Source organism: Nyctereutes procyonoides, unplaced genomic scaffold (genome assembly GCF_905146905.1).
Source record: "Nyctereutes procyonoides isolate TBG_1078 unplaced genomic scaffold, NYPRO_anot_genome, whole genome shotgun sequence".
NCBI classification, from domain to species: domain Eukaryota; kingdom Metazoa; phylum Chordata; class Mammalia; order Carnivora; family Canidae; genus Nyctereutes; species Nyctereutes procyonoides.
In genome coordinates this window covers 49,198,764-49,224,652 of record NW_026575125.1, presented here as the reverse complement: position 1 = coordinate 49,224,652, position 25,889 = coordinate 49,198,764, and the positions used below count along the sequence as shown (strand labels likewise).

The 25,889-nt window shown below is 41.5% G+C and overlaps 2 protein-coding genes across 4 annotated transcripts in view; both read right to left on the bottom strand.

Moving 5' to 3' along the window:
- Nucleotides 1-2,159: 2,159 nt before the first annotated feature.
- The window catches only part of LOC129517739 (sorting nexin-12), a 167,654-nt gene continuing 143,924 nt past the window's right edge, over nucleotides 2,160-25,889 (bottom strand). Inside the window, exons 5-15 of one of the 3 annotated variants that reach the window (XM_055337778.1) lie at nucleotides 6,153-6,552; nucleotides 5,543-5,701; nucleotides 5,172-5,349; nucleotides 4,849-4,961; nucleotides 4,500-4,722; nucleotides 4,187-4,326; nucleotides 3,982-4,084; nucleotides 3,579-3,739; nucleotides 3,303-3,469; nucleotides 2,641-2,749; nucleotides 2,160-2,501 (exon numbers count right to left, since the gene is read on the bottom strand). In XM_055337778.1, the coding sequence (XP_055193753.1) occupies nucleotides 2,371-2,501; nucleotides 2,641-2,749; nucleotides 3,303-3,469; nucleotides 3,579-3,739; nucleotides 3,982-4,084; nucleotides 4,187-4,326; nucleotides 4,500-4,722; nucleotides 4,849-4,961; nucleotides 5,172-5,349; nucleotides 5,543-5,701; nucleotides 6,153-6,552 (1,884 nt within the window). In that variant the 3' untranslated portion in view covers nucleotides 2,160-2,370. The remainder of the gene's footprint in view (nucleotides 2,502-2,640; nucleotides 2,750-3,302; nucleotides 3,470-3,578; nucleotides 3,740-3,981; nucleotides 4,085-4,186; nucleotides 4,327-4,499; nucleotides 4,723-4,848; nucleotides 4,962-5,171; nucleotides 5,350-5,542; nucleotides 5,702-6,152; nucleotides 6,553-25,889) is intronic. The other 2 variants (XM_055337780.1, XM_055337781.1) reach the window with 2 other exon arrangements.
- On the bottom strand, nucleotides 16,331-16,483 carry LOC129517741 (60S ribosomal protein L39-like). Its single transcript, XM_055337787.1, has one exon. The coding sequence runs from the start codon at nucleotides 16,481-16,483 to the stop codon at nucleotides 16,331-16,333; it is 153 nt and encodes a 50-aa protein (XP_055193762.1).

The following is a 25,889-nucleotide window of genomic DNA, read 5'->3' as shown; positions in this document are numbered from 1 at the left end:
CAGCCCAGGGCATGATCCTGGAGGCCTGGGATCGAGTCCCACATCAGGCTCCCTGCATGGAGCCTGCTTCTCCCTCTGCCTGTGTCTCTGCCTCTCTCTCTGTGTGTGTGTCTCTCATGAATAAATAAATAAAATCTTTTAAAAAATTATATTCTTTATGATAGGGTTTTTTAAAGATTTTATTTATTTCAAAGAGAGAGAGAGCACGAGCTAGGGGGAGTGGTAGAGGGAGAGAAGCAGGCTATCCACTGAGCAGGGAGCCCAACATGGGGCTCGATCCCAGCACCCTGGGATTATGATTCAAACAGAAGACAGATACTCGACTGAGCCACCCAGGTGTCCCTTAAGTAATCTCTAAACCTAATCTGGGGCTCAAAAATCACAACCCCAAGATCAAGATTCGCATCCTCTACCAACTAAGCCAGCCAGGCACACCCACAATTTGCTTACACATACATGTGTAAGGCCGAGTTGATGGCCCCCAAATCTTTAACTCTACCCTGGACTTCTAGCCTAACTTTAAGTTCTAATTGTTGGGCAGCCCCGGTGGCTCAGCGGTTTAGCGCCACCTTCAGTCCAGGGCCTGATCCTGGAGACCCAGGATCTAGTCCCAGGTCAGGCTCCCTGCGTGGAGCTTGCTTCTCCCTCTGCCTGTGTCTCTGCCTCTTTCTCTGTCTCTCATGAATAAATAAATAAAATCTTAAAAAAAGTTCTAGTTTTTAATTCCATATCTTCACCTATATGAAGCTAAATTCATTTATGTTTACAAATTAGCTTATCTGGATCTGAATTTGTCTTTCCCCCAATATGCTACTCCTCTTTTCCTCTCTTGGCTAATAATGCAATCATTCAATCAGAAGTTTCATGCAGACATCTAAGTCATCCACTTCTTCCTTACCACCTACATCCAACTGACCAAGAATCTGGAAATATTTTGCCCAAATGACCACAATGTCTTCCTAATTACTACTAGCAATGTCACACAATGATTAAATGGTAACTATTACCTCACTGCTCTAGCTTCTCCCAGCTTCTTCCAAGCCACCCTCCTTTGCTACTGCCAGACTAACAAATCCAATCCTCTTCCTAACTTAGAATCCTTCATAAACCTGCCCCACTCCCTTCCTTCTACACACACAACATTTATAAAGATAACATCTGGATTTCCTTGGTAGGATGTGCAGAGCCATTCATTAAGGTCCCTGTTGTATTTCACACCCCTATATAGGCTACCCTCCAGCTGCACTCAACTACAGGCCATACTTCCAAATACAATGCTTTTTCATACTTCATGGCTTTGTGCACACTCTTCCCTGACAAACAAGCCTTCCCCTCAGGCCATTTCAGGAACACCTATTCAAGACTCAGGTCGAGCATGTCCTTCTTTGTGTTCCTGTAGCAATTAGCACTTACTCCAGCCCTGGTATAAGTCACATTGTTTCGTGGTTACCTGCTTGTCCGCCCCCCTCCACGTGATTATGAGTTCCTTGAGGGCAAGGACCATGTTTTATGTGCATTTGTATCCCTAGCGCCCAGCACGGGGCCTAGAGATTTAATAGGAGCTCCACATAGTTGTTGAATAAATGGATGAATAATTCTTGGTCTGAGTAAACCTCTGACCTCTGTTCCCTTACTACTTCTACAGCAATCATATGTATAACGTATACAGTTCTTTATCAAACCCCATTTTTACCCACCCCTCTTCCCAGTAGTGCTAAATACCCTAGCCAAAATTTGTTACCCAGGCAGTCACAAGAGTCTGGGTCTCATCCGACTAGGAGTGGAACACAAGACAATGGTCTCAGTGTAGGTCCTGACCAATGCCAGTGTTGAGATCAGAGTCCACCCCCAAATCCCAAAGACAAGTGTTGCTGTCCTACTTATTCAGAATCTAACCTGCAGTATAGTAAGAGGGAAACCTATCTTAAGATCGTTCAAGTGTGACTAGACTTGACCAGTGGTCACCTTACCCTCTTCAAACCCTGAGCCAACAAGAAACACAGGCAGAACAGATACTTTTGCTGTGACTACAGCAAACACAGGACACTTATCTGAAGCTCTCCACACTGAAACTCAGGCTCCACATCATTTCTAGCAAGCAAAGAACAAGACATAGTTTCTTTTTATAGTTTCTTTTAATAAGTTTGTTAAAGCCAGTAAGCAGCTACAGACACAAGTGAAAAGTAGACCACTAAGAAAAAAATAAAAGGCATGAGGAACAGCAAAGACACATCCTTCACTCCACAATAAATACAGAGCTCTATTAGCATTCCCCCACTGACATCCCATGGGAGCCCTAGCTTCTCCTATGCTCAAAGGTACTCTCCATTACTGCGCAAGGGAACCAGACAGCATTCAGGCATGATGACGTCAAATCGAATGTGTACAGGCATTGCTGAGATCAAGGTCTACAGTTTTGGCCCTACACTTGAGTGGGGCTTGGTCACTCTTAACTTCTTCCAAGCTGTGCTGGATCCCATAGCCAAAGTAGATAGCAAACCCTAGTGAGGAAAAGTAGCTGCTGTGAGGTAGGGAAATAGTGATCTGTAAAGGCTTAATAGGTCCCTCTACATGAGAGGAAAAGGGAAAAGAATTGGGACAGGAAACCAAGAGGACTACTCTTCCCAAGTGGATACCTACCAATCAGCATCCAGACCCCAAATCGGGCCCAGGTGCCAGCTGTCATCTGCATCATAAGGTAAACATTCACAAAGATGCTCATTAGAGGGAGGAGAGGCAAAGCAGGTACCTGGGAACAAAGCAAAATCTTTGTATATACCATGAAGTGATGGAAAAAGAGATCCCTAACTTACTCAGGACAGGAAAGGGAGGGTCCAACTCCTACTCATCTTGTATTTTTCAGGGCCCACTCATTTAATGTGCCTTATAGAGGAAGACTCCAAGAATACAGTTGGGGGAAATTGAACTAGAAAGGAACTACGGAGGGGAGAGAAGAAAGAAGTCTTTGGCCTAGGTATCTCCTGTATCTTTCCTTTCTTGGTCAATTAGAGAATATTTATGAACCTTATTTTTTTAAAAGATTTATTTATTTATTTATTCATGATAGACACAGAGATTGAGAGAGAGGCAGAGACACAGGAGGAGGGAGAAGCGGGCTCCATGCCGGGAGCCCGACGTGGGACTCGATCCCAGAACTCCAGGATCGCGCCCTGGGCCACAGGCAGGCACCAAACCGCTGGGCCACCCAGGGATCCCCATTTATGAACCTTATTAGACCACAAGGCATCTGGAGCTTATTCTTCTGAGATGGTTTGGTGGGTGGAGAGAAAGAGGTCATTTACCTTAAAGTGCAAGGGAGTAGAACTCTGTGGCTGTCTCCAGATGACCCCAGTGATCCCAGTAACGAGCATCAGGAGCAGCACAACCACTACAGTCCACACTGGGTCTCCAGAAACCAGTGGAACGGGCCACTGGGCCAGCACCAGGCAAAGAAGAGTCAGCAGCAGAGCTTCAGGGGTCAAGTTGAGAAACATCAAAACCAACTCTTGAGACCAACATGTGAAGACATTAGGCACCCCAATTCAAAGTGACCCCAGAGGGAAAAAGCCATTGCTCACCAACCAGTGAGGAACAGACATAGACAACTTGGCCAGAGAGTGGAGTAGGGATGGAGCTGAGTGGACAGAACAGCCCCTGTAGGGTCAGCTTCTCTGCTCCAGCCATGTTCTCTTCTTGCAGCTCCACTTCATCCTCTTCATTCTTCAGCTCAGGCTGATACCTGAGGCAAGAGGAATAAGACAGGATTAAGAGCAACCCTTAACTGCTTTAGCATCTCCTGCCATGCACCTTAACCTTCCTCATAGTCATTAAGGGTACAAGCTCTTCTTGGCAGGGAGGGGTAAACCATGCTCCTCAAGGAGAGTCAGGATAAGGAAGGCAGAGGAAGGAGGAGGAGCAGATCCCCGTTATTCATCATCCAAGAAGAGAACCCCCAATCTTAGTTCACAGAGGGAGTCTCACCTGAGGATGAGAACACAAATAGCCACCAGGGAGTAGGCAAGTAGGGTCCCAATCGACATAAGGTCCACAAGATCAGTGAGTTCAAAGAGGAACGCCATGAATGCTGAAATTGATGGGTGGGAAACAAATGAGAGGAGGGAAGAGCAAAGTTAAGGGAACTGATGAAAAAAAACAGAGAAGGGCAAAGAGGATTTTTTTCCTTTACCTGCAATAATGCCAGAGACCACAGTGGCCACGATGGGGGTGTGTGTACCCGTGTGGACTCTGGCAAGGACACGGAACAGGAGTCCATCCTCTGCCATTGCATAGATCACCCGAGGCATGGGGAACATAGAACCTAAGAGGCTGGAGAAAGGAATGGCCAGAGTGGCATGAATTCACTGCAATCTGTCCCTGTGCCTGTGAGGTTAAAGGAGTCTCCACCTTCTCCTCACAGTCCTTTTAAGGGGTATTCTCAAGTACTGAATGCTGAAGCCTGAGACTCTGACAGCAGAGGAGAACAGAAGTCCGACACTGACCTGGTAGAAAGAGCACAGAGGGATCCAAGAGCCACAACATAGCGGGCGGGGGCCCATCCCGTATAGAGAAATGCTTCAGGCAGGGGGCTCTCTGGTTGAAGCTGGTAGTAAGGCATCATAAGCGTAAGGGCCGAAGAGACACCAAAATATGCCAAAAAGCAGACAAACAGTGAAACCACAATGCCCACAGGGATGGAATGCTGGGGATTCTGAGCTTCTTCGCCTGCAGGAAGGGGCACAAGTTTCCAAATGAGGAAAGCAGGCCTGCTCCTCCACCACCCTCAATCTGCATGCCACGTGGATATACTCTATATACCCCAGCCCCAGACTGAACCAGAATGACTGTTACCAGTGGTAGCAATACAGTCGAAACCAACAAATGCATAGAAACAGGTAGCTGCTCCACGGAGAATTCCCTCAAAGCCGAAAGGCACAAATCCTCCAGAGCCCAGAGGGCCCAGGCTGAAGTGTAAGAAAGGGATGGAAAAGGTAAAGGTGAGCTCAGCCAACTCTGTCTTTTCTCTAATGCCAAACTACTCAGGCAGGCCTTTCAAGACCTGACACCCGTTCCTCCCCAACCCAATCCTGAAGCCCTTAGCACAGACACCGCCCCCCCCCCCCCCCGGCGCTCCCCATCACGCTCCCAGCTCTGCCATCTCGAGTGAACCTAACCTATAGGTGTCATTGAGTCCAGCCACAGTCAGTTTGTAGTCCCCTTCTGTGAGTTTCCAATTGTGAAGGTCCCCCTTAATGAAGCCAGAGATGATGACAAAACCAAGAACCAAAAGGTTCACTACTGTGAACACTTTGGTAACCAGGGCTGATTCACTAGCTCCCAAAGCCAGCAATCCTGCAGGAAAAGAAGCAGTCAGGATTCAAAGTCCTCAGTTCAAGTGTTGTTTCCCCACCTCTGAGCACACCTTTTCTCCCCAGCTTCTCTTCTTTCTCACCATTATCACCTCCACCGGAGCCCGAGCCCGGCTCAGGCTTGGTCCTTCCTAGCCTAGCCCTGCCCCCACCATTAGCCCCGTCTCTTCCCTCACCGGTGAGCAACAACACAAGCCCCATAGCAAAGAAGTCTGGATATTCTGCGAGGACATGGGGAACATGCAATGAGATGCTCCCCTGCAGGGTCTGAGAGATGTGGTTCCCAATCAGGTTGTCAAACGCCGAGCTCCAGGCCCGGGCCACACTGGCTGTCCCTGGTGGAGCAGAGGAAGAAACATGGGGTCAAATTTCCTTCTCCTCCCCTCCTCGCTCCCCCAAACCAGTCACACAAATAATCCCTTCTGTTTTCACCTATTCTTACTTTTTTTTTTTTAAGGAGCCTTTACACCCAAATGTGGGACTTGAACTCACAACTGGAAGATCAAGAGCTGCATGCTCCACCAACTGAGCCAGCCAGGTGCCCCTATTCTTACTTTTGAAAAACCAAAACCAGTCAACTTAGGACACCAGGACAGAGGTAAGGAGAATGAACAGTTTCTCCACATCTTCAACCCTCCCAGCCAGCCCCCCAACACACAGACACATTTAGGGATATTGAAGTCCTGTAAATGTTAACGAATTTATCACTTCACCACAGCGTCCAGATTTCCTGACTCAAAGCCCCTTCATTGGCTGTACATTTCCCACCCTGCCCCACTGTCTCACCGATAACATAGGAGAGGATGAGGTTCCAGCCAGTGGTGAAGGCCCAGAGTTCACCCACTGTGACATAGCTGTAGAGATATGCAGAACCAGAACGGGGGACTCGGGCACCAAACTCCGCATAGCACAGTCCAGCCAATACAGAAGATAAAGCGGCCACCAAAAAGCAGATCACAATGGATGGTCCTGCTTTATCTTTGGCCACCTCACCAGCCAGGACATACACACCTGCACCCAATGTGCTGCCCACACCCAGGGCCACTAAATCCAGAGTGCTCAGGCATCTGGCAAGGCGAGTCTCAGCCATGCCTGGCTCCAGTGCTCGTCTGCGTACCAGCTTTTGACCAAATCTGCGAAGTGCCTGCCACAGCATTCTAGCTGGAATTGAAGAGGATTCTAGGATCTGGTGAAAACAAGACAAAAAAAAGCCCTTCAATAGGGCTCATTATCCCTAAGCTCTTAAGAGTGCATTACAATACCCACTCCACCAAGCAAAGGATTGATGGGGGGATGGGGAGGATATTGAAGGGACAAAGGCCAAGTGTCTTCCTCTAACCTCAGTTTCTTCCTTAACAAGTAGGAGTAAGAGTACCTCACAGGTTTGGAGGACTAATTGCAGAGAGACAGGTGAAAGCCCCCTACAGTACTGGCACCTCCCGAGTGCTCAGTCAGTATCAGTCTCTTTCTGTGAGGGGGAAACTCGGGTTTATCCTAGACCCCAACCCTCACAGGAATCATGGAACTTAATCTGTGCCCATTCCCTGGCCTGTAGCTCCTTGGGAATTAAACAGAACTCACCCCAGGTGCGGCCAGCAACTCTGGGCAGAACCCCCTTCTCACTATCCGTGTTCCTTTTCGGTGCTTACCCTAAGGGCTACTTAATAGGCAACGTTCTTAGATTGCCCGGAGGGAGAGGAGGGGGAACCGACCTCCACCGCAGATCAAAAGTGAGAACCGACTCAAATCCATCCCTACTCACTACGCCGACACCGCGTAAAACAGGCTACTGTCGCCTAGGGGAGTGAGCAAATGTTCCCCCACTTCCTCCCGCTTGGCTAGGCTGACCAGCAAGAATCAACAGTGGGGCGGGGCTTCGGCATCTAAAGATTTGGAGATGCACCCCGAGAGGGGCCCCAGAGCAGCCCGAAATTGCTTGCAACAGAGAGGGGTTCCACCCTATGCCCCCCAACTCAGCTCCCAGATTCATCTAGAAACGGTCTGGGGCTGAGGTGGAGACGGGAACCTTGGCTCCTGGGGCCGGGGTCTTGCCCAGCAACAGGTCACGGCCGCATTGATGCAACTGCATGCTATGGTTGCCAGAGAATCCTAGGTATTGCCCAGACCCTCGCCGTCCCCTTCCGACACACGTGTCGGCCCCCAAGGCTTACCGGAGAGCTGTGGAAGCCCAAGGAGAGGAGAGTCTCAGATTGGGGTGGGTGAGGCTGAGTTAAACGAGTTGGGTTGGGGGTACGGAGTTCGGCTGCTCAGGCTTCAAAGCTGCGGCTTGGGGTCGTTGCGCGCCAAGCGCCCCCTTATATACACCAGGAGGCGGAGCCGGTAACGTCATGGAATCCCACCCCCAATCCTCCTTACACCACACACTCTCTGTGTCTCTCTCTGTCTCTGTCTCTGTCTCTCTCGCTCCCTCTCTCATTCACTCATTCCTCGGCTTTGCAAAAAGGATTGCGTGCAGCCTGAGACTGCTTCCCACTTGCAACAGCCAGCCTAGCGTGGCAAGGAGCAAGAAAGCGAGGGTTGGGTGGGGGGAGGCTTTTCCCATTCTGCGAGCTTATAGTCAGAGCCGGACAATGAGAGGCTTCCAGGCCCGAGACCCCATGGGATCTTCTACCTTTGTGCCTTAACGGTCAGAATTTGTGTTTGGCGGCGGTGGGGGAGGGGGGAGAAGTGGAGGAGGAAACCGCACAGGAAGTCTCCAACTCACTCTCCCTTCAGCCTTTCTTTGCTTGTTTTTTCTACACGAGGTTCCCTCACCCCAGAAATCCTTCCCAAGGACCATACCAGATTATGGGCAGCTGTCTGCCTTCGATTGCTCAGCTCTCACCCCCAACTGCGGGTATTTCAATTGCAGTCAGCAAGGGAATGGAAGATGATTTCAGCCACCACAGAAAATTCATCCCATTTAGGATTTTAGGCCGCAGACTCTCCATAGCTTAGTTCCAGTTGAGCTATTAAATCTGGAACTGTAACAATGTTGAATTATTGGAGGAAGAGGTGTATTTAATTCCATCTTCCTGATGAGTAAACTGAGGCTCAGGCATGACTTACCTGACATCACACCATAATAATTTGTTGACCATCTTACTGATAAACCTGGCCTATTGGACTTTGATGCCTGCCTCCTATAGGTACCCTACTTCATTTAAATGCACAAGAAGAGGGGCATCTGGGTGACTCACTCAGTTAAGCATGGGACTATTGGTTTACCCTCCCGTCATGATCTCAGGGTCCTGGGATTGAGCTCCACCTGGGATTCTGCACTCAGCATGGAGTCTGCTGTCCCTCTCTGCCAGCTCCTCCTCCCCCATCTCTCTCAATCTCTCAAATAAACACATAAAAGTAATAAATAATTAAGTGCACAAGAAGAGGAGGCGTGACAGCAAGCAAAACAGGGAGAAGCACCAGCATTGGGACCAGCCCTTGTAGGCTGAGAATTTCTGGGAAACAGAAAAGATGCTAAAGAACCAAAGAATGATCAGAGTTGGGTGTCAAATCCATAATTCCATCCAACTCAATCGGTTCTTTTTTTTTAAGATTTTATTTTTTTTAATTAATTTATTTATTTATTTTTTATTGGTGTTCAATTTGCCAACATACAGAATAACACCCAGTGTTCATCCCGTCAAGTGCCTCCATCAGTGCCCTGTCACCCATTCCCCCCCAACCCCTGCCCTCCTCCCCTTCCACCACCCCTAGTTCGTCACCCATTCCCCCCCAACCCCTGCCCTCCTCCCCTTCCACCACCCCTAGTTCGTTTCCCAGAGTTAGGAGTCTTTGTGTTCTGTCCCCATTTCTGATATTTCCTACCCATTTCTTCTCCCTTCCCTTCTATTCCCTTTCACTATTATTTATATTCCCCAAATAAATGAGAACATATAATGTTTGTCCTTCTCCGATTGACTTCACTGAGCATAATACCCTCCAGTTCCATCCACGTTGAAGCAAATGGTGTGTATTTGTCATTTCTAATGGCTGAGTAATATTCCATTGTATACATAAACCACATCTTCTTTATCCATTCATCTTACCCCAAAGATACAGATGCAATGAAACGCCAGGACACCTGCACCCCAATGTTTATAGCAGTAATGTCCACAATAGCCAAACTGTGGAAGGAGCCTCGGTGTCCATCGAAAATTAATTTTTTAAAGATTTATTTATTCATAAGAGACACAGATTGAGAGGAGAGGCAGAGACATAGGCAGAGGGAGAAGCAGACTCCTCGCAGGTAACCCCATGCGGGACTCGATCCCAGATCCGGGGATCACTACCTGAGCCAAAGGCAGGTGCCCAACTGCTGAGCCACCCAGGAGTCCCAGATTTTATTTATTTATTCATGACAAACACACATACACACAGACACACACACACACACACACACACAGAGAGAGAGAGAGAGAGAGAGAGAGAGGCAGAGGGAGAAGCAGGCTCCATGCAGGGAGCCTGACATGGGACTCGATCCCGGGACTCCAGATAACGCCCTGGGCCCAAGGCAGCGCTAAATCTCTGAGCCACCTGGGCTGCCCTCAATCGGTTCTTAATCATAATGGAGCAATAAGAGTTGTGAAGGTGTGCTTCTCCTTCATCAAGACATCTCAAGTATTAAAAATGGACCCAAATATTCTTATTTCCTTTAAATCATATATTATGAATATGGCACCCATGTATCTAACTAAAATCTAAATCCTTTTAAAAGTAATTGGTATTTTCAGCTATCTACAGCTCCATTTTGGCATTCTGTAAGTATTCATTGAGCACTGTTTGTGTGTATAGCAGCTAGTATAGCAATGACAAGATTACAAAGGAACCAAAATGAAATCTTTGTCTTCCTAGCCTTAAAAATCTAGTTAGGGAGTAGGTACCTGGCTGGCTTAGTCAGTAGAGCATGTGACTTTTGATTTCAGGGTTGTGCGTTTAAGGCCTATACTGGGCATAGAGATTACTTTAAAAAAATAAAATCTTAAAAAAAAAAACCTAGTTAGAGAAAGAAAACACAATTCAATTAAAACAGTAATACACTGGGGCACCTAGGTGGCTCAGTCAGTTGAGCGACTGCCTCTTGATTTCAGCTCAGGTCATGATCTCAGAGTCCTAGGATCCAGTTCCACATAGGGCTCCACAGTCAGCACAGAATTGGCTTGTCCCTCTCCCTCACCCTCCACCCTTCCCCCTACCCTCTTTCTCTTTAAAATAAATAATATTTTTTAAATAGTATTACATACTGGTTGGGAGTGCAGTCTTCAGAGTTAGACCTAGGTTAAATTCCCAGCTCATCCACTGTGGCCTTGAACAAATCATCTAAAATCTGAGCCTCAGTTTCTGGATATAATATACATATTTCACAGGGTTGTCATGATACTTAGGTGAAATTATGAAGTCAACTTTTCCTGCCTGGTACAAGGGAAGTGTTCAATGAAAACTTGACACATACTTAGAATAATATATTAGTGGGTATAATAATCATTTGGTTGCTTAGATTAGCTGACTGATTCGATTATGAGATTGACAAAGTGATGTTTTAAATATTCAGGAAAAGGACATCAGTACACAGTGGAATATAGAAAGAATCTTTCTTAGTTTGTAAGGGGCTAAGAAGTGGTTGGCAAGGAACTCAGGCTGTGCCTTGAAGGATGAAGAGTAGATGAGCTCTGGACCTACAAAGAGGCATGAAGTAGTCAGGGGCCCATACAGAGATGAGCTTAGCAAGTGTAGCGTTAGGCAGCAGTGGAAGATAAGATTGGGTAATAGATGGCTCCCCCTTGGAGTAAAGGGTGTCATAAATGTATTATCCAATATGTAAATAGTAATTCTTATCCTTGGTCATAAACTCACACTCAAGTCGAACAGTGTACTCAATTATTCAATAAAAATTTGGCCAGGGCAGCCCTGGTGGCTCAGTGGTTTAGCGCCGCCTTTGGCCCGGGGCATGATCCTGGAGACTTGGGATCGAGTCCCTGCATGGAGTCGATTCTCCCTCTGCCTGTGTCTCTGTCTCTCTCTCTCTCTCTCTCTCTCTCTCTGTCTCTCATGAATGAATAAATAAATAAAATTAAAAAAAAAATTTGGCCAATGACTTAGAAGCATTAGGTGGTGACCTCCAATTCCAGCATTCCCAGATTTTGTGAACAACTATCCCCATTGACCTATTCATCCCTTTCACAAATTTGTAGGATTCAACCACATTTCCTCACTCAGCTTTTATTTTTCCAGAAGTTCCATAGTGCCCTCAATCATTATGGACTTCCTCTTTCAATATCTCTTTTCTGTGGTACAATGGCCACGTACAAACACTAATTTTTTTTTAAGTAAGCTCTATGTCCAATGTGGGACTTAAACTCACCACCCTGAGATCAAGAGTCTACTGATTGAGCCAGCCAGATGCCTCCAAACACTAAAGTTTTTGTTTTTATTATCAAACAACTTAACATTAATGAAACCTGCAAAAAAGTTACCCATAATTCCTAACAAACCAACTATGTGGGTTTCAGCATGTTCTGTTATGGTCTTTGTCTATATTCAATTAGCATATAATTTTGCACTCTCTTTTTTTCATGATCAAATATTTTCTCAAATTACTACTACTGTTCAGAATTATCATTGTTCAGAATTATACTGTTCAGAATTATCATTGTTGGTAGTTGCATAATATTCCATAGCACTGGCAGCTGAGTGGCTCATTTGGTTGAGCATCCAACTCTTGGTTTTGGCTCAGGTCAAGATCTTGGGGTAGTGAGATTGAGCCCCACCTCAGGCTTTGCATTCAGCAAGGAGTCTGCTTGAGATCCTCTCTCCCACTCTCCATCTGCCCCTCCCCCCCACTTTTGCATGTACACATGCACAAGTGTGCTCTCTCAAATAAATAAATAAATATTTTTTAAAATATTCCATAGCATTATGCAACATTATTTATGTAACCATTTAAACATTTATTCAGGTTGTTTCCAGTTTTCCTTTATTCTACAAAACATCATTCACACAATGTCTCAAAAAGAAAAAAACCCATGATGTTCCTATTTACTAGAATTACTTTCTTAGGCTTTGTTCCCAGGAGTGGGATTATTGAGTCAAAGATAATGAAGATATTTATAAACTTTGATACTTGTTACAGTGTTTCACCAAAGGAAATTTTTTTAAGAAGATTTTCATTTATTTACTCATGAGATACACAGAGAGAAGACAGAGACATTGGCAGAGGGAGAAGCAGGCTCCCCACAGGGAGCCCGATGCAGAACTCATCCTGGAACTCCAGGACCATGTCCTGAGCTGAAGGCAGATTCCCAACTGCTGAGCCACCCAGGTGTCCCAAAGGAAAATTTTTAAATCAATTTACAGTGCTATCAGTCATAGTAGAGTAAACCAGCTTTACCACAATTTCCACAGCATAGCTATCATTGTTTAAAGTTATTTGCTAATCAAAGTAGAAATTCATTGTGTATAATTAATAAACAGTTCAATAAATGTTCACAAAATGAACACACACATAGCAGCAACCACATCAAGAAACAAAACATTAGGAGTACCCGGGTGGTTCAGTGGTTGAGCACCTGCCTTTGGCTCAGGGCATGATCTTGGTGCAGCAATCAAGTCCCACATCCAGCTCCCTGCAAGGAGCCTGCTTCTCCCTATGTCTATGTCTCTGCCTCTGTCTCCATGTCTCTCATGAATAAATAAATAAAACCTTAAAAAAATAAAAGAAACAAAAATTATCAGTTCCCAAGAAATCCCTTTCCTGCTTCCTTCCAGTTACTATTCCCCTTCTAACAAGAGTGCCTTCTGTCCTGACTTCTAACAGAATAGACTTTAACCTGTTTCAGTACCTGATGTAAATGGAATCATACAGTATGTACTCTTTTGTTGATATAAAATCTATATACCATAAAATTCCCCCCTTTAAAGTATATACAATTCAGAGGCTCCCAGTTGGCTCAGTAGGTTAAGTGTTCAACTCTTGATTTTGGCTCAGGTCTTGATCTCAGGGTCATTAGATTGAGTCCCATGGCAGACTCTGTGCTGGGCATGGAGCCTTAAGATTCTCTCTCTCCCTCTCCTTCTGCCCCTCCCCTCTCTAAAATTTTTTTTTAAATAAAGTATACAATTCAGTAGTTTTTAGTATAATCAGATGCACACATCTGTTATTACAATCAATTTTGTTACATTTAAAAAAAATTTTGGAGCATTTTCTTTTTTTGGTGCAAAATGGTGGTTTTACTAGGGTACAGGGACAGGACCCATGGGCAAAAAAGAGCTGCTCCCCAATTTTAGAACATTTTCGTCATCCCACAAAAAAGACCTTTTCCTATTTCCAGTCATTCCCCATTTCCTACCAACCCCCTCACATGATCCCTAGGCAACCATGATTCTACTTCCCTTTTTTAAAAAAATTTTTTTTATTTATTTATGATAGTCACAGAGAGAGAGAGAGAGAGAGAGAGAGAGAGAGAGAGGCAGAGACACAGGCAGAGGGAGAAGCAGGCCCCATGCACCGGGAGCCCGATGTGGGACTTGATCCCGGGTCTCCAGGATCGCGCCCCGGGCCAAAGGCAGGTGCCAAACCACTGTGCCACCCAGGGATCCCTTCTACTTCCCTTTTTATTGTCAATTAATGTTTCATTGTATGGAAATACATTTTATTTATCTGTTCATTAACCAATAGATGTTTGGGCTGTTTCTATGTTTTCTGGCTCTATGAATAATGCTGCTATGAACATCAGTGTACACATTTTTCTGTGGACATGTTTTAAATTCTTTAGAGTAAATATCTAGGAGTGGAACTTATGGATCATATGGTAACTCTATATTTAGCATCTTGAAGAACTAACAGACTGTTTTCTACAAGGGTTTTACCACTTTACATTCCCACCAGCAGTGGATGAGTGTTCTAATTACTCCACATTCTCACCAACACTTGTTATGAGCCATCTTTAAAATGTTTTTTAAAGATTATATTTATTGTGGTTTTGATTTGTATTTCCCTGATAGCAAGTGATGCGGAGCATTTTCTCATGTGCATGTTGGCCATGTCTATGTCTTCTGTGGTGAAATTTCTGTTCATGTCTTTTGCCCATTTCATGATTGGATTGTTTGTTTCTTTGCTGTTGAGTTTAATAAGTTCTTTATAGATCTTGGATACTAGCCCTTTTTCTGATATGTCATTTGCAAATATCTTCCCCATTCTGTAGGTTGTCTTTTAGTTTTGTTGACTGTTTCTTTTGCTGTGCAAAAGCTTTTTATCTTAAGTCCCAATAATTCAATTTTGCTTTTGTTTCCCTTGCCTTCATAGATGTATCTTGCAAGAAGTTGCTGTGGCCAAGTTCAAAAAAGGTGTTGCCTGTGTTCTCCTCTAGGATTTTGATTGATTTCTGTCTCACATTTAGGTCTTTCCTCCATTTTGAGTTTATCTTCGTGTATGGTATAAGAGAATGGTCTAGTTTCATTCTTCTACACGTGGCTGTCCAATTTTCCCAGCACCATTTACTGAAGAGACTGTCCTTTTTCCAGTGGATAGTTTTTTCTGCTTTGTCGACTATTAGTTGACCATAGAGTTGAGGGCCCATTTCTGGGTTCTCTATTCTGTTCCATTGATCTTTGTATCTGTTTTTGTGCCAGTACCATACTGTCTTGATGAAACCACAATGAGATACCACCTCACACCAGTGAGAATGATGAAAATTAACAAGACAGGAAACAACAAATGTTGGAGAGGATGTGGAGAAAGGGGAACCCTCCTGCACTGTTGATGGGAATGTGAACTGCTGCAGCCACTCTGGAAAACTATGTAGAGGTTCCTCAAAGAGTTAAAATAGAACTGCTCTACGACCCAGCAATTGCACTGCTGGGGATTTACCCCAAAGATACAGATGCAGTGAAACTCCGGGTCACCTGCACCCCAATGTTTATAGCAGCAATGTCCACAATAGCCAAACTATGGAAGAAGACTCAGTGTCCATCGAAAGATGAATGAATAAAGAAGATGTGGTTTATGTATACAATGGAATATTACTCAGCCATTAGAAACGACAAATACCTACCATTTGCTTCAATGTGGATAGAACTGAAGGGTATTATGCTGAGTGAAGTAAGTCAATCGGAGAATGACAAACATTATATGGTCTCATTCATCTGGGGAATATAAAAAATAGTGAAAGGGAATAAAGGGGAAAGGAGAGAAAATGAGTGGGAAATATCAGAGAGGATGACAGAACATGAGAGACTCCTAACTCTGGGAAACGAACAAGGGGTAGTGGAAAGGGAGGTGGGTGGGGGGATGGGTGACTGGGTGATGGGCACTGAGGGGGGCACTAGACAGGATGAGCACTGGGTATTATGCTATATGTTGGCAAATCAAACTCCAATAAAAAATATACAAAAAAACTTAAATGCTAATCTCACGAAAAAAAAATAAAGATCGTATATTTGAGAGAGAGAGCATGTGCGTGCATGCGCACACGAGCATGAGTAGGGAGAGGGACAGAGGAACAAGCAGACTATCTGCTGAGTGGGGAATCCAACTTGGGGCTTGATCCCAGGACCCTGAGATCATGACCTGAGCTGAAGTAAGCCGATTAACCAACTGAGCCACCCAGGGATCCCATAAACTTTCTTTTTAATCAGAGCCAACCTAGTAAGCATGAAGTGGTATCTTATTGTGGTTTTGATTTGTATTTCCCTAATGACTAATGATGTTGAGTATCTTCTCATATGCTTATTTGCCATTTGGATGTCTTTTTTTTTTTTTTTTCAGCTGAAAGGTCTCACATTTATTACTGAACCAACCTACTGGTATAGAGGCATAGTAACAGAGAAAATCATTTCCTTGATAAGACATGTCTATTGGCCAGGTAGGAAGGATGTTTCCATATTTATAGGATAGGAACATGTGATCTCCATGCGGCTTAAATATGTGTATCAATTATGTTTGCTATTTCATGATGTGCGATGCTTCCTCATAGACCCAGCTTAGTTCTCCAGTGCCTCCTCTTGGAGTTGTACCTGATTTTATTACCAGTTTTCATCCGAATCCACTGGGGAATAGGATGATTTTGCTTTTGTTTCTTGGCCAGGAATCGCTTGATTCTGAAAGTCTTGTGAGAAGACATGGCGATCACAGTCAACCACACGCAACCAGGATGGCGGCGAAAAGGAGAGAGCGCATTTGGATGTCTTATTTGGAGAAAAATCTATTCAAATCCTTTGCCCGATTTTAATTGGGTTGTCTTTTTATTGTTAAGTTTTAAGGATTTTTTTCATATAGTCTAGACACTAGACCCTTAACAGATATAATTTGTAGGGTACCTGGCTGCCTCAGTCAGTGGATCATGTGACTCTTGGTCTCAGGGTTGTGAGTTCAAGCCCTACATTGGGTGTAGAGATTACTTAAAACTAAAATCCTAAAAAGAAAAAAAAAAGATATAAGGGATGCTTGGTGGTTGAGCGTCTGCCTTTGGCTCAGGGTGTGGTCCCGGGGTCCTGCGATTGAGTCCCACATCGGGCTTCCTGCATGGAGCCTGCTTCTTCCTCTGCTTGTGTCTCTGCCTCTCTCTCTCTCTCTCTCTGGTCTCTCATGAATGGACAAATAAAATTTAAAAAAAAGATATAAGATTTGCTTATATATATATATATTTTTAAATTAAGCTCTACAACCATCATGGGATATAGCTAGGCACTCCTTGTTAATATTTTTGCCCATTCTATGGGCTGCCTTTTTACTTTCCTTATAATGTCTTTTGATGCACAATTGTTTTTCATTTTGGTGAAGTTCAATTCATTTTTTCTTTGCTTCTGCTTTAATTGCCACATATGAAAAAATACTGCCTAATCCATGGTTACAAAGATTTACGCCTATGTTTCCTGCTAAGTTTTACGGTTTTATTTCTTATATTTAGGTCTTTGATCCATTTTGAGTTAATGTTTGTACAAGGTATGACATAGGGTCCAGATCCATTCTTTTGCATGTGGATATCAAGTGTCTTAACACCATTTATTGAAAAGACTATTTTTTACCCCATTGAATTGTCTTGCATTCTTGTCAAAAACCAATTGACCACATATATGAGGACTTACTTATGGACATTCAATTCTGTTCCAATGACATATATGTCTATTTTTAATGCCACTACCACACTGTCTTAGTTACTATTAGCTTTGTAGTAAGTTCTGAAATCGGGAAATGTGAATCCTTTAACTTTGTTCTTGTTTTTCAAGATTGTTTTAGCTTTTCTGTCCCTTGAATTTCCATATGAAATTTAGGATCAGCTTGTTAGATTTTGCAAAGAAGACAGCTGGAATTTTGACAGGTATTACCTTAAATACATAGATCAATTTGAGGAATACTGGCATCTTAATATATCAAATCGTCTGATCTGTGAACATGGGATGCATTTCCATCTTTTAAAGTCTTCTTTAATTTCTGTCTACAGTATTTCATACTTTTTAGAGTGTAAGTTTTATACTACTTTTTATAAATTTATTCCTAAGTATATTATTCTTTTTGATGTTATTGTAGGTGTAATTCCTTTCTTAATTTCATTTTCAGTTTGTTCATTGCCCTTACAGAAATACAGTTGAGGGGTGCCTGGCTGGCTCAATCAATAGAGCATGCTACTCTTGATCTCAGAATAGTGATTTCAAACATAGAGATTACTTTAAAAAAAGAAAGAAATGTAATTTATATTTGTATATTGATTGTGTACTCTGCAGCCTCGTTGAACTCACTTAGCAGTCTCAAATAGTGTTTTAACAGATTCTTTAGGACTTTCTCTTTTTTTTAAGTTTTTTATTCAGGTAAAGTATACATAACCTTTGCCACTTTAACCATTTTATTTAAGTAATCTCTACCCACAACTGTGAGTAATCCCTACCCCAGAGATGAGGCTTGAACCCACACCCCAGAGATCAAGAATCACATGCTCCACTGAGTGAGTCAGCCAGGCACCCTTCCTTAGGACTTTCTATATAAAAGATCATGTCACTTGCAAATAGAGATAATTTTACTTCTTCTCTTCCAATATGGATGTCTTTTATTTCTTTTCCTTGCCTAATTTCTCTAGCTCAAACTTCTAGTACAATGTTGAATAGAAACTGTGAGAGTAAACATCCTTGACTTGTTCCTGATCATATGGAGAATGTATTTAGTTTTTCACTAAGTATGATATTAACTGTGTGTTTTTATAGACACCCTTTACTAGACTGAGGAAGTACACTCAACATTAACTTTCTGAGATTCATCCATATTGTTGTGCATCACTGTCAATCATTAATTCTTAGCTGTATAGTATTCCTTTGTGGAAATATATCACAATTCATTCCTTCTATCTTGTTGATTGACTTGTTAGCTTATAGTCTTTAGCTACTACAAATAGTGCTTCTATGAATGTTCTAGTACAAATTATTTGTAGAACACATGTGCATAATCCTGTTAGTTATAGACTTAGCAGTGGACTTCCTGAGTCAGAAAATGTGAATATATTCAATTTTTGAAGTTTTATGTTCAAAGTTGTCAATCTTAATTTTGTAAGAATATTAATAGTACTAAGACACTGAAATTTAAAAGATTTCATAGGTTCATACACATACTTTAAAAAGGCAGGGGTGGAAGCTCTTCTTTGTAGAAGAATGCCAGGTAATAAATCTATAAGAAATGCTAGCACTAGAAAATCACCACTTTGCACTGACCAAAGTAATAACTGATTCAGACCAGGATCATTAATAGGTGATCCTTGAGGGCAGCCCCGGTGGCGCGGCGGTTTAGCGCCACCTGCAGCCCAGGGCGTGATCCTGGAGACCGGGGATGGAGTCCCACGTCGGGCTCCCTGCATGGGGCCTGCTTCTGCCTCTCTCTCTCTCTCTCTCTCTCTCTCTCTCTCTCTCTCTGTCTCTCATGAATAAATAAAAAATAAAATCTTTTAAAAAATAGGTGATCCTTGAATGTTGGGAAATAGGATATTCACATGATCTCAAAGTATCACCCCTACAGATTACAAATTAATTACACAGGGAAAGTTACCTGTATTAGTTTTCTATTTCTACTGTAACAAATCACTACACATTTACTTACTTAAAACAACACAAATTTATTATTCCATACTATATAGGTCAGAAGTCCAGCACTGTCTTGCTAGATTCAATGTAGGGCTTGAACTCATGATCCTGAGATCAACGCTTGATCTGAAATCAAGACTCAGACACTCAACTGACTCAGCTACCCAGGTGCCTCTGATTGAAATGAAAAAAAGAAGACAGCTATAAAGGACATTATCGGGACCATTGGGGAAATCTGAATGTGGATTGTGTGTCAGTTGCCCCTAAAGTAAAATTTTTTAATTTTTAATGTTTTTAATTTTATTATTTATTTATTAAAGATTTTATTTATTCCTGAGAGATACAGAGAGAGAGGCAGAGACATAGGCAGAGACAGAAGCAGGCTCCCTCTGGGGAGCCTGATGCAGGATTTGATTCCTGGACACCAGAATCACGACCTGAGCCAAAGCAGGGGCATCTGGCTGGCTCAGTCTGTAGAACATAGGACTCTTGATCTGGGGGTAGTGAGTTCAAGCCCCATGTTGAGTGTAGAGATTACTTTTCTTAAAAATCAATTAAAAAATAAGTATTGCAAAAGCAAAATATGTTTATGAGAAAATAAAATTATACTGCCACCCAGTGTGATAACCACTCTTAACAGTTTCTTTTGAACGAACTAGGGGTGGTGGAAGGGGAGGAGGGCGGGGGGTGGGGGTGAATGGGTGACAGGCACTGAGGGGGGCACTTGACGGGATGAGCACTGGGTGTTATTCTGTATGTTGGTAAATTGAATACCAATAAAAAATAAATTTATTATTAAAAAAACAGTTTCTTTTGTTTTCTTCCAGATTCTGTGTTTATACAAGAAAATATATGCATAATATAAACACATATATCCTTTAAAAATACAAATATAATTATAATATACATATTCTGCTCTTTCTTTTTTTCTTAAAAGTATACTTTGGACTGATTTCCAAATCAGTACTCCTAGACCCCCTCACTCACCTTTTTAAATGGCTAGTGTTCCAGTTTGGAGGGCCCATAATTTATTTAACCACTCCCCTACTTATGCACATTTATGTAGTTTCTAAGTTTCTTTTCCCAGCACAACATTTTAAATAATGGGTGCTTTACCATATTTTAACATTTGTGAAGGCAAGACTTGCTCTTTTCACAAAGAACTTCAAGCCATTTATTTTTCCAAGTGAAACAGTTACTCTAAGTCATTTCTGCTATAATGCTTATTTTGAAAATGAGAATTTGTTCCAAAGCAATTGACATATCAGGCAACGATTTAAGCAAAATGCGAATTTTGCCTTTGCTTATGTGCAGTTTTGTCTGTTGGAAACAGTAAATGAATGCAGCAAACTGCACCCAGATTAACAAAGCCATGCAGAAATACACATAATGAACACATGCATACATTTGCAGACATCTACCAGCTACATCAGTTTACCATGTGTGTTATGAGTCACACTCCTCCACATCTGGTGTTACAACTTCCTGTCAAATTTCAGATAACTTTTTTTCCACCATTTCACAGTAATTCACAAGCTAAAACCACTCAATGCTCACTTCCTCAAGCACACTTTAAGTATTTTTCAAGGTAAAGTACTATATTTATTATAGAATTCATATGTTTCTTGTCTTTTAACATGTGTAAAACTGTGATTCCATTTTTATTAACTTCCTATCATTTTTGTGTCACTGACACAGATTTTTAGTGTTTTGTCTCTAATCTTATTTTACCCATAAGCCATGTGGCTTTTATTGCAGTTTTGGGTAGCTGGGTGATTTTTAGAAATGCATATGTTGCTTATTGCAGAACTGATTGTATTGAGTTTAAAGAAAAATTTTGTTGAGGTTCTGAGTGAAATCACAGTAAATTCATAAATTTATTTTAAGAGAACTAATATATTTTTTAAAAAGTAAACTCTCCACCCAACCGAACATAGGGTTTGAACTCACGACCCTGAGATCAAAAGTCACATGCTTTACCTACTGAACCAGCCAGGTGCTCCTACAGAACTAATATTCTTTTTTCGTTTTTTAGATTTTATTTACTTATTCGTGAGAGACACAGAGAGAGGTAGAGAAACAGGCAGAGGGAGAAGCAGGCTCTCTGTAGGGAGCCAGATGTGGAACTCGATCCCGCCCTGAGCCAAAGGCAGATGCTCAACCACTGAGCCACCCAGGCATCCCTATAACTAATATTCTTATATTTAGTTTTTCTATCCAGAAACAAAAGATGTCTCTTTATTAAAGCCATATTATATTTCTGAGTTGAGCTTTGTCGTTTTTCTTAGGCCATATATATCTCTCATTGAATTTATTTTAAAATACTGTATACATATGTATTTATTACTATCGTGGATTGTTTTTTTCTAACTAGTTATTTATGATGTACAAGATTGCTACTGACTTTTGCATATTTTTCTTACCTTGGGAATATTTAGGCATAAAACCACACCATCTGCAAGTAATATTTTTGTCTCTTCTTTTGAAATATTGATTCCTCTTATTTCTGTTTCAAATCTTACGGCACTAGCTAGAACACCCAAGACAATATTAAATAATAATGGCAATAACAAGCATCCTTATTTTATTTGCAATTTAAAAGGGAGTAAGTATGGTGACTGTTAGTTTGGGATTCTCTACCACATTAAAAAAATATCCTTCAAAAAAAAAGAGAGAAAAAAATCCTTCTATTTCTATTTTAAAAATTATTTCATTATAAATAGATGTTTACAACATTGTTCCACATAAGATGTTTTCTTTCATTTTCAATTCTCTCTTTTGTTTGGCATTATGCTAGCCACAAGTGAACATTTCAAACCTCTAGGCTTTTTGCCTCTGTCTCTTATTTGAAATGCCCCTTTCTTAGCTTAAAAATGCCTACTTTATGTTTCAAGACTGTATTACACAGGCCTCTTTTGTATTACAACAGACAAAAATGCTTCACTATATTGTACACCTGAAACTAATGTAACATTATATATTAAATATACTGGTTTTGAAATTCTTAAAAAAAGAAATCCAACTCAAAGTACTATAAACAAAAAAGGAATAGATTGGCTCATCTAATTGGGAAGGGTAAGGAAAGTGAGCCTCTTTTCTCTTTCTGCCTCCTCACTACTCCTCTCTAGAAAGAAAATTGATTAACATGACTAATGACTTTAAGAGAAGGTACTGGGTAGGTATGATTCAGCTCTTCCTACCTTCCCACTTTTGAGGCCATCCTGCCAGCAGAGAGGGTACATTCTGATTTGCTCTCTGTGAGGTTAGCCTTGGTTGCCTGACTAGTCAAGTCTCTCTAATTCAAGACAAAACGTGTTAAATAGGCTTACTTGGCCATAGATCTAAAGCCACGTTCACTAAACAATTTTATCAGTAAGAATATTAACATTTTAATACCCATTTATTTGTCTCTTGTACCTTATTTCCAATTGGTTAGAAACTATGAAGGGGAAAATGGGAGCGTTATGTAAAACCTTAGCATCCACTGCAAAGTCCCATCCTATCACTTCAATGAAGCCATTCTTTCTACTCCTCAGGTGGTACAAAGAACAAATCCCTTGTTCATCTGTTTATATATCTAACACAGCACTTCCTACATAAAAGGATAATAGTGTTCATGTTTTTGGTTTCCCCCACTAGGCAGGCCTTCTCATTTCATTCTTCTTCTAACCCCAGCACCTAGTATCTTGCTAAATCTCTAGCCTTTGTGAGGAAAAATAGATATTTCCTTTTTAATCACCTTTGATATAAAAGCTTCTCAAAAAGTTTTTGGAAATTTAGTTGGATTCTATTTACTAGTTTTTCATCTATATGCCTACTTACTAGGCTTTTAATAAATTCTTAATATTAGGAATGCTAACTCTTTAAGGAAAGCCACATTGCCCTTTATTTAGATGGTTTCCTTAATTACAGATTCTGCAAGATTGCCTCATGGAGAGGAGCCAGTATGATCCAAAGACCATTGACCTAGATAAGAGAAAAATGAACCAGCTCCTTCAGAAGAAAAGATAGAAGTATGCAAGTTTTAGAGCTGAGAGCCATGTGGGAAGAAAGAGCCACCAAAAACAGCAGTAAGAAGACAAAAACATACTAATGTGCAAGAAGTGGGAGTGGTTATAAAAAGTATCTGGAAATAGTCACTTGCTAGCTGTGTGTTCATCTAGTAAGACATAACTTCAAAGTAGGGTGAATCTAACAGACCACAGCAATACAAGGTTCCTGCTTTGACATCTTTTAGAATCTGGTCCCATACAAAGATAAAATAGCAGTCTAAAGTACATAATATGGGTGTTTTCATCTAAATGTATTCCCAGGATAAGAATTTACAGTTAGGTGCAGCCCCGGTGGCGCAGCGGTTTAGCGCCGCCTGCATCCCAGGGCATGATCCTGGAGACCCTGGATCGAGTCCCACATCGGGCTCTCTGGATGGAGCCTGCTTCTCCCTCTGCCTGTGTCTCTGCCTTTCATTCTCTCTCTGTGTCTCTATGAATAAATAAATAAAATCTTAAAAAAACGAATTTACAGTTAGATGTCAAAGGAAAGGCCAGATAAAAAGTTCTATGCAGGTTCCATTATAGAGTAGTGGATGGTGATGCTATTGAAGTCTTAAATCTAACCTTCAACTTTTCAGGTTAAAAAACAAATATAAAATATATATATATATTTTTTAATGGAGGTATAATCAACATAACATTATATTAGTTTCAGATGTACAATATAATAATTTCATATTTGTATTTGATGCAAAGTGATCATCACTATAAGTCCAGCTAACATCCATCACCAGATGTAGGTATAAAATTATTTTTCTTGTGATGAGAACTTTTTAAGATCCACTGTTTTCAATATCTATTTTCAATAGATAATTTTTTAAAGATTTTGTTTATTTATTCATGAGAGACACACAGAGAGGCAGAGACATAGGCAGAGGGAGAAGCAGGGTCCCTGTGGGGAGGCCGATGTGGGACTTGATCCCAGGACTTGATACTTGATCTCACGATGCTCAATCACTGAGCCACCCAGATGTCCCTCAATAGATAATTTTAATGTACCATGCTATTCATTATATCCTCATGACTTAGTCATTTTATAGCTGGAAACTTTTTCTCTTTAGACCCACTTCACACCTAAAAAAAAATCATTTTAAATCATTTTACTCAAAGATCCAATCAACATAATCAACCTCCCTAGTGCTTGACTTGTAACAGAATGCCACTTATAATTTAACAATTGATACCAACTATTCTGCCACATTTATCTCTCCTTATTCTCTGTTCTTAATGGTAAGTGGGTTTAGTCATAGAATTAGTGAGAAACGGAATGAATTTTAAACGTAATTCTTATTGCGTTTTTCTCATTATAGAATACCTGTACATGTTCATTATAGAAAATGGAAAAACATAAGGAAGAAAACAAATTTTAATTTTTCAAGCCTCTCAAGCCCTAAGAAAACCATTCCTAACATTTTTGAGTATTTCTTTCCAGTATTTTCCTGCATATGTTTATACAATTAGGGTCACATCGAATATTATATCTTGCTTTTTTTACTCATATTGTAAACTTCCTGTTTGTATGGGCTGAACTGTGTTTCTCCAAAATTTGTGTATGTTGACACCCTAACTCCCAGTACCTCAGAATGTGACTGCATTTGGAGATAGAGTCTTCAAAGAAGTGAAGTTATAATGAGGCGGGGGGGGGGGGGGGGGGCAGGGAGGCCTGGGTGGCTCAGTAGATGAGCATCTGCCTTTAGCTGGGGTCTTGATCCTAGGGTTCTGGGATTGAATCTAACATCAGGCTCCCCATAGGGAGCCTGCTTCTCCCTCTGCCTATGTCTCTGTGTCTCTCATGAATAAATAAATACAATCTTTAAAAATAAAATAAAATAAGACCATTAGTGTGGGCCCTAATCCAATCTGACTGGTGTCTTTATAAGAGGAAATTTAGATACACAAAGAGACAGACATCAGGGATGGACACACACTGAAAAAAGATACTGTGAGGATACAGTGAGAAAGTGCCTATCTGGAGAGAGGCCTCAGAAGAACCCAAACTTGCCAACATCTTGATTTTGGACTTCTAGATTCCAAAACTATGAAAAACTAAATTCCTATTGTCTAAGTTGCCCAACCTGTGTTATTTTATTGTGGCAGTTCTAGTAAACTATTATACTTCCATTGGACACTCTTCAAAATCTACTGTAATATCCTTTTATTAAAGTATTCTAAAAAATAAAATAAAATATTCTAAAATAACTATTATGATAAATTTGTGTTGTTTTCACATATTCACCATTATATATATATATATATATATATATATATATATAAAACTTTTTCTTTTTTTAAAGATTTTATTTATTTATTCATGAGAGACACATGGAGAGAGGCAGAGACAGACAGAGGGAGAAGCAGGCTCCAAGCAAGGAGCCTGATGTGGGACTTGATCCGGGGACCTGGGATAACACCC

Excerpts from the sequence above, each read along its gene's own strand:
- LOC129517741 (XM_055337787.1), bottom strand. The coding sequence starts at position 16,483 with ATGTCTTCTCACAAGACTTTCAGAATCAAGCGATTCCTGGCCAAGAAA.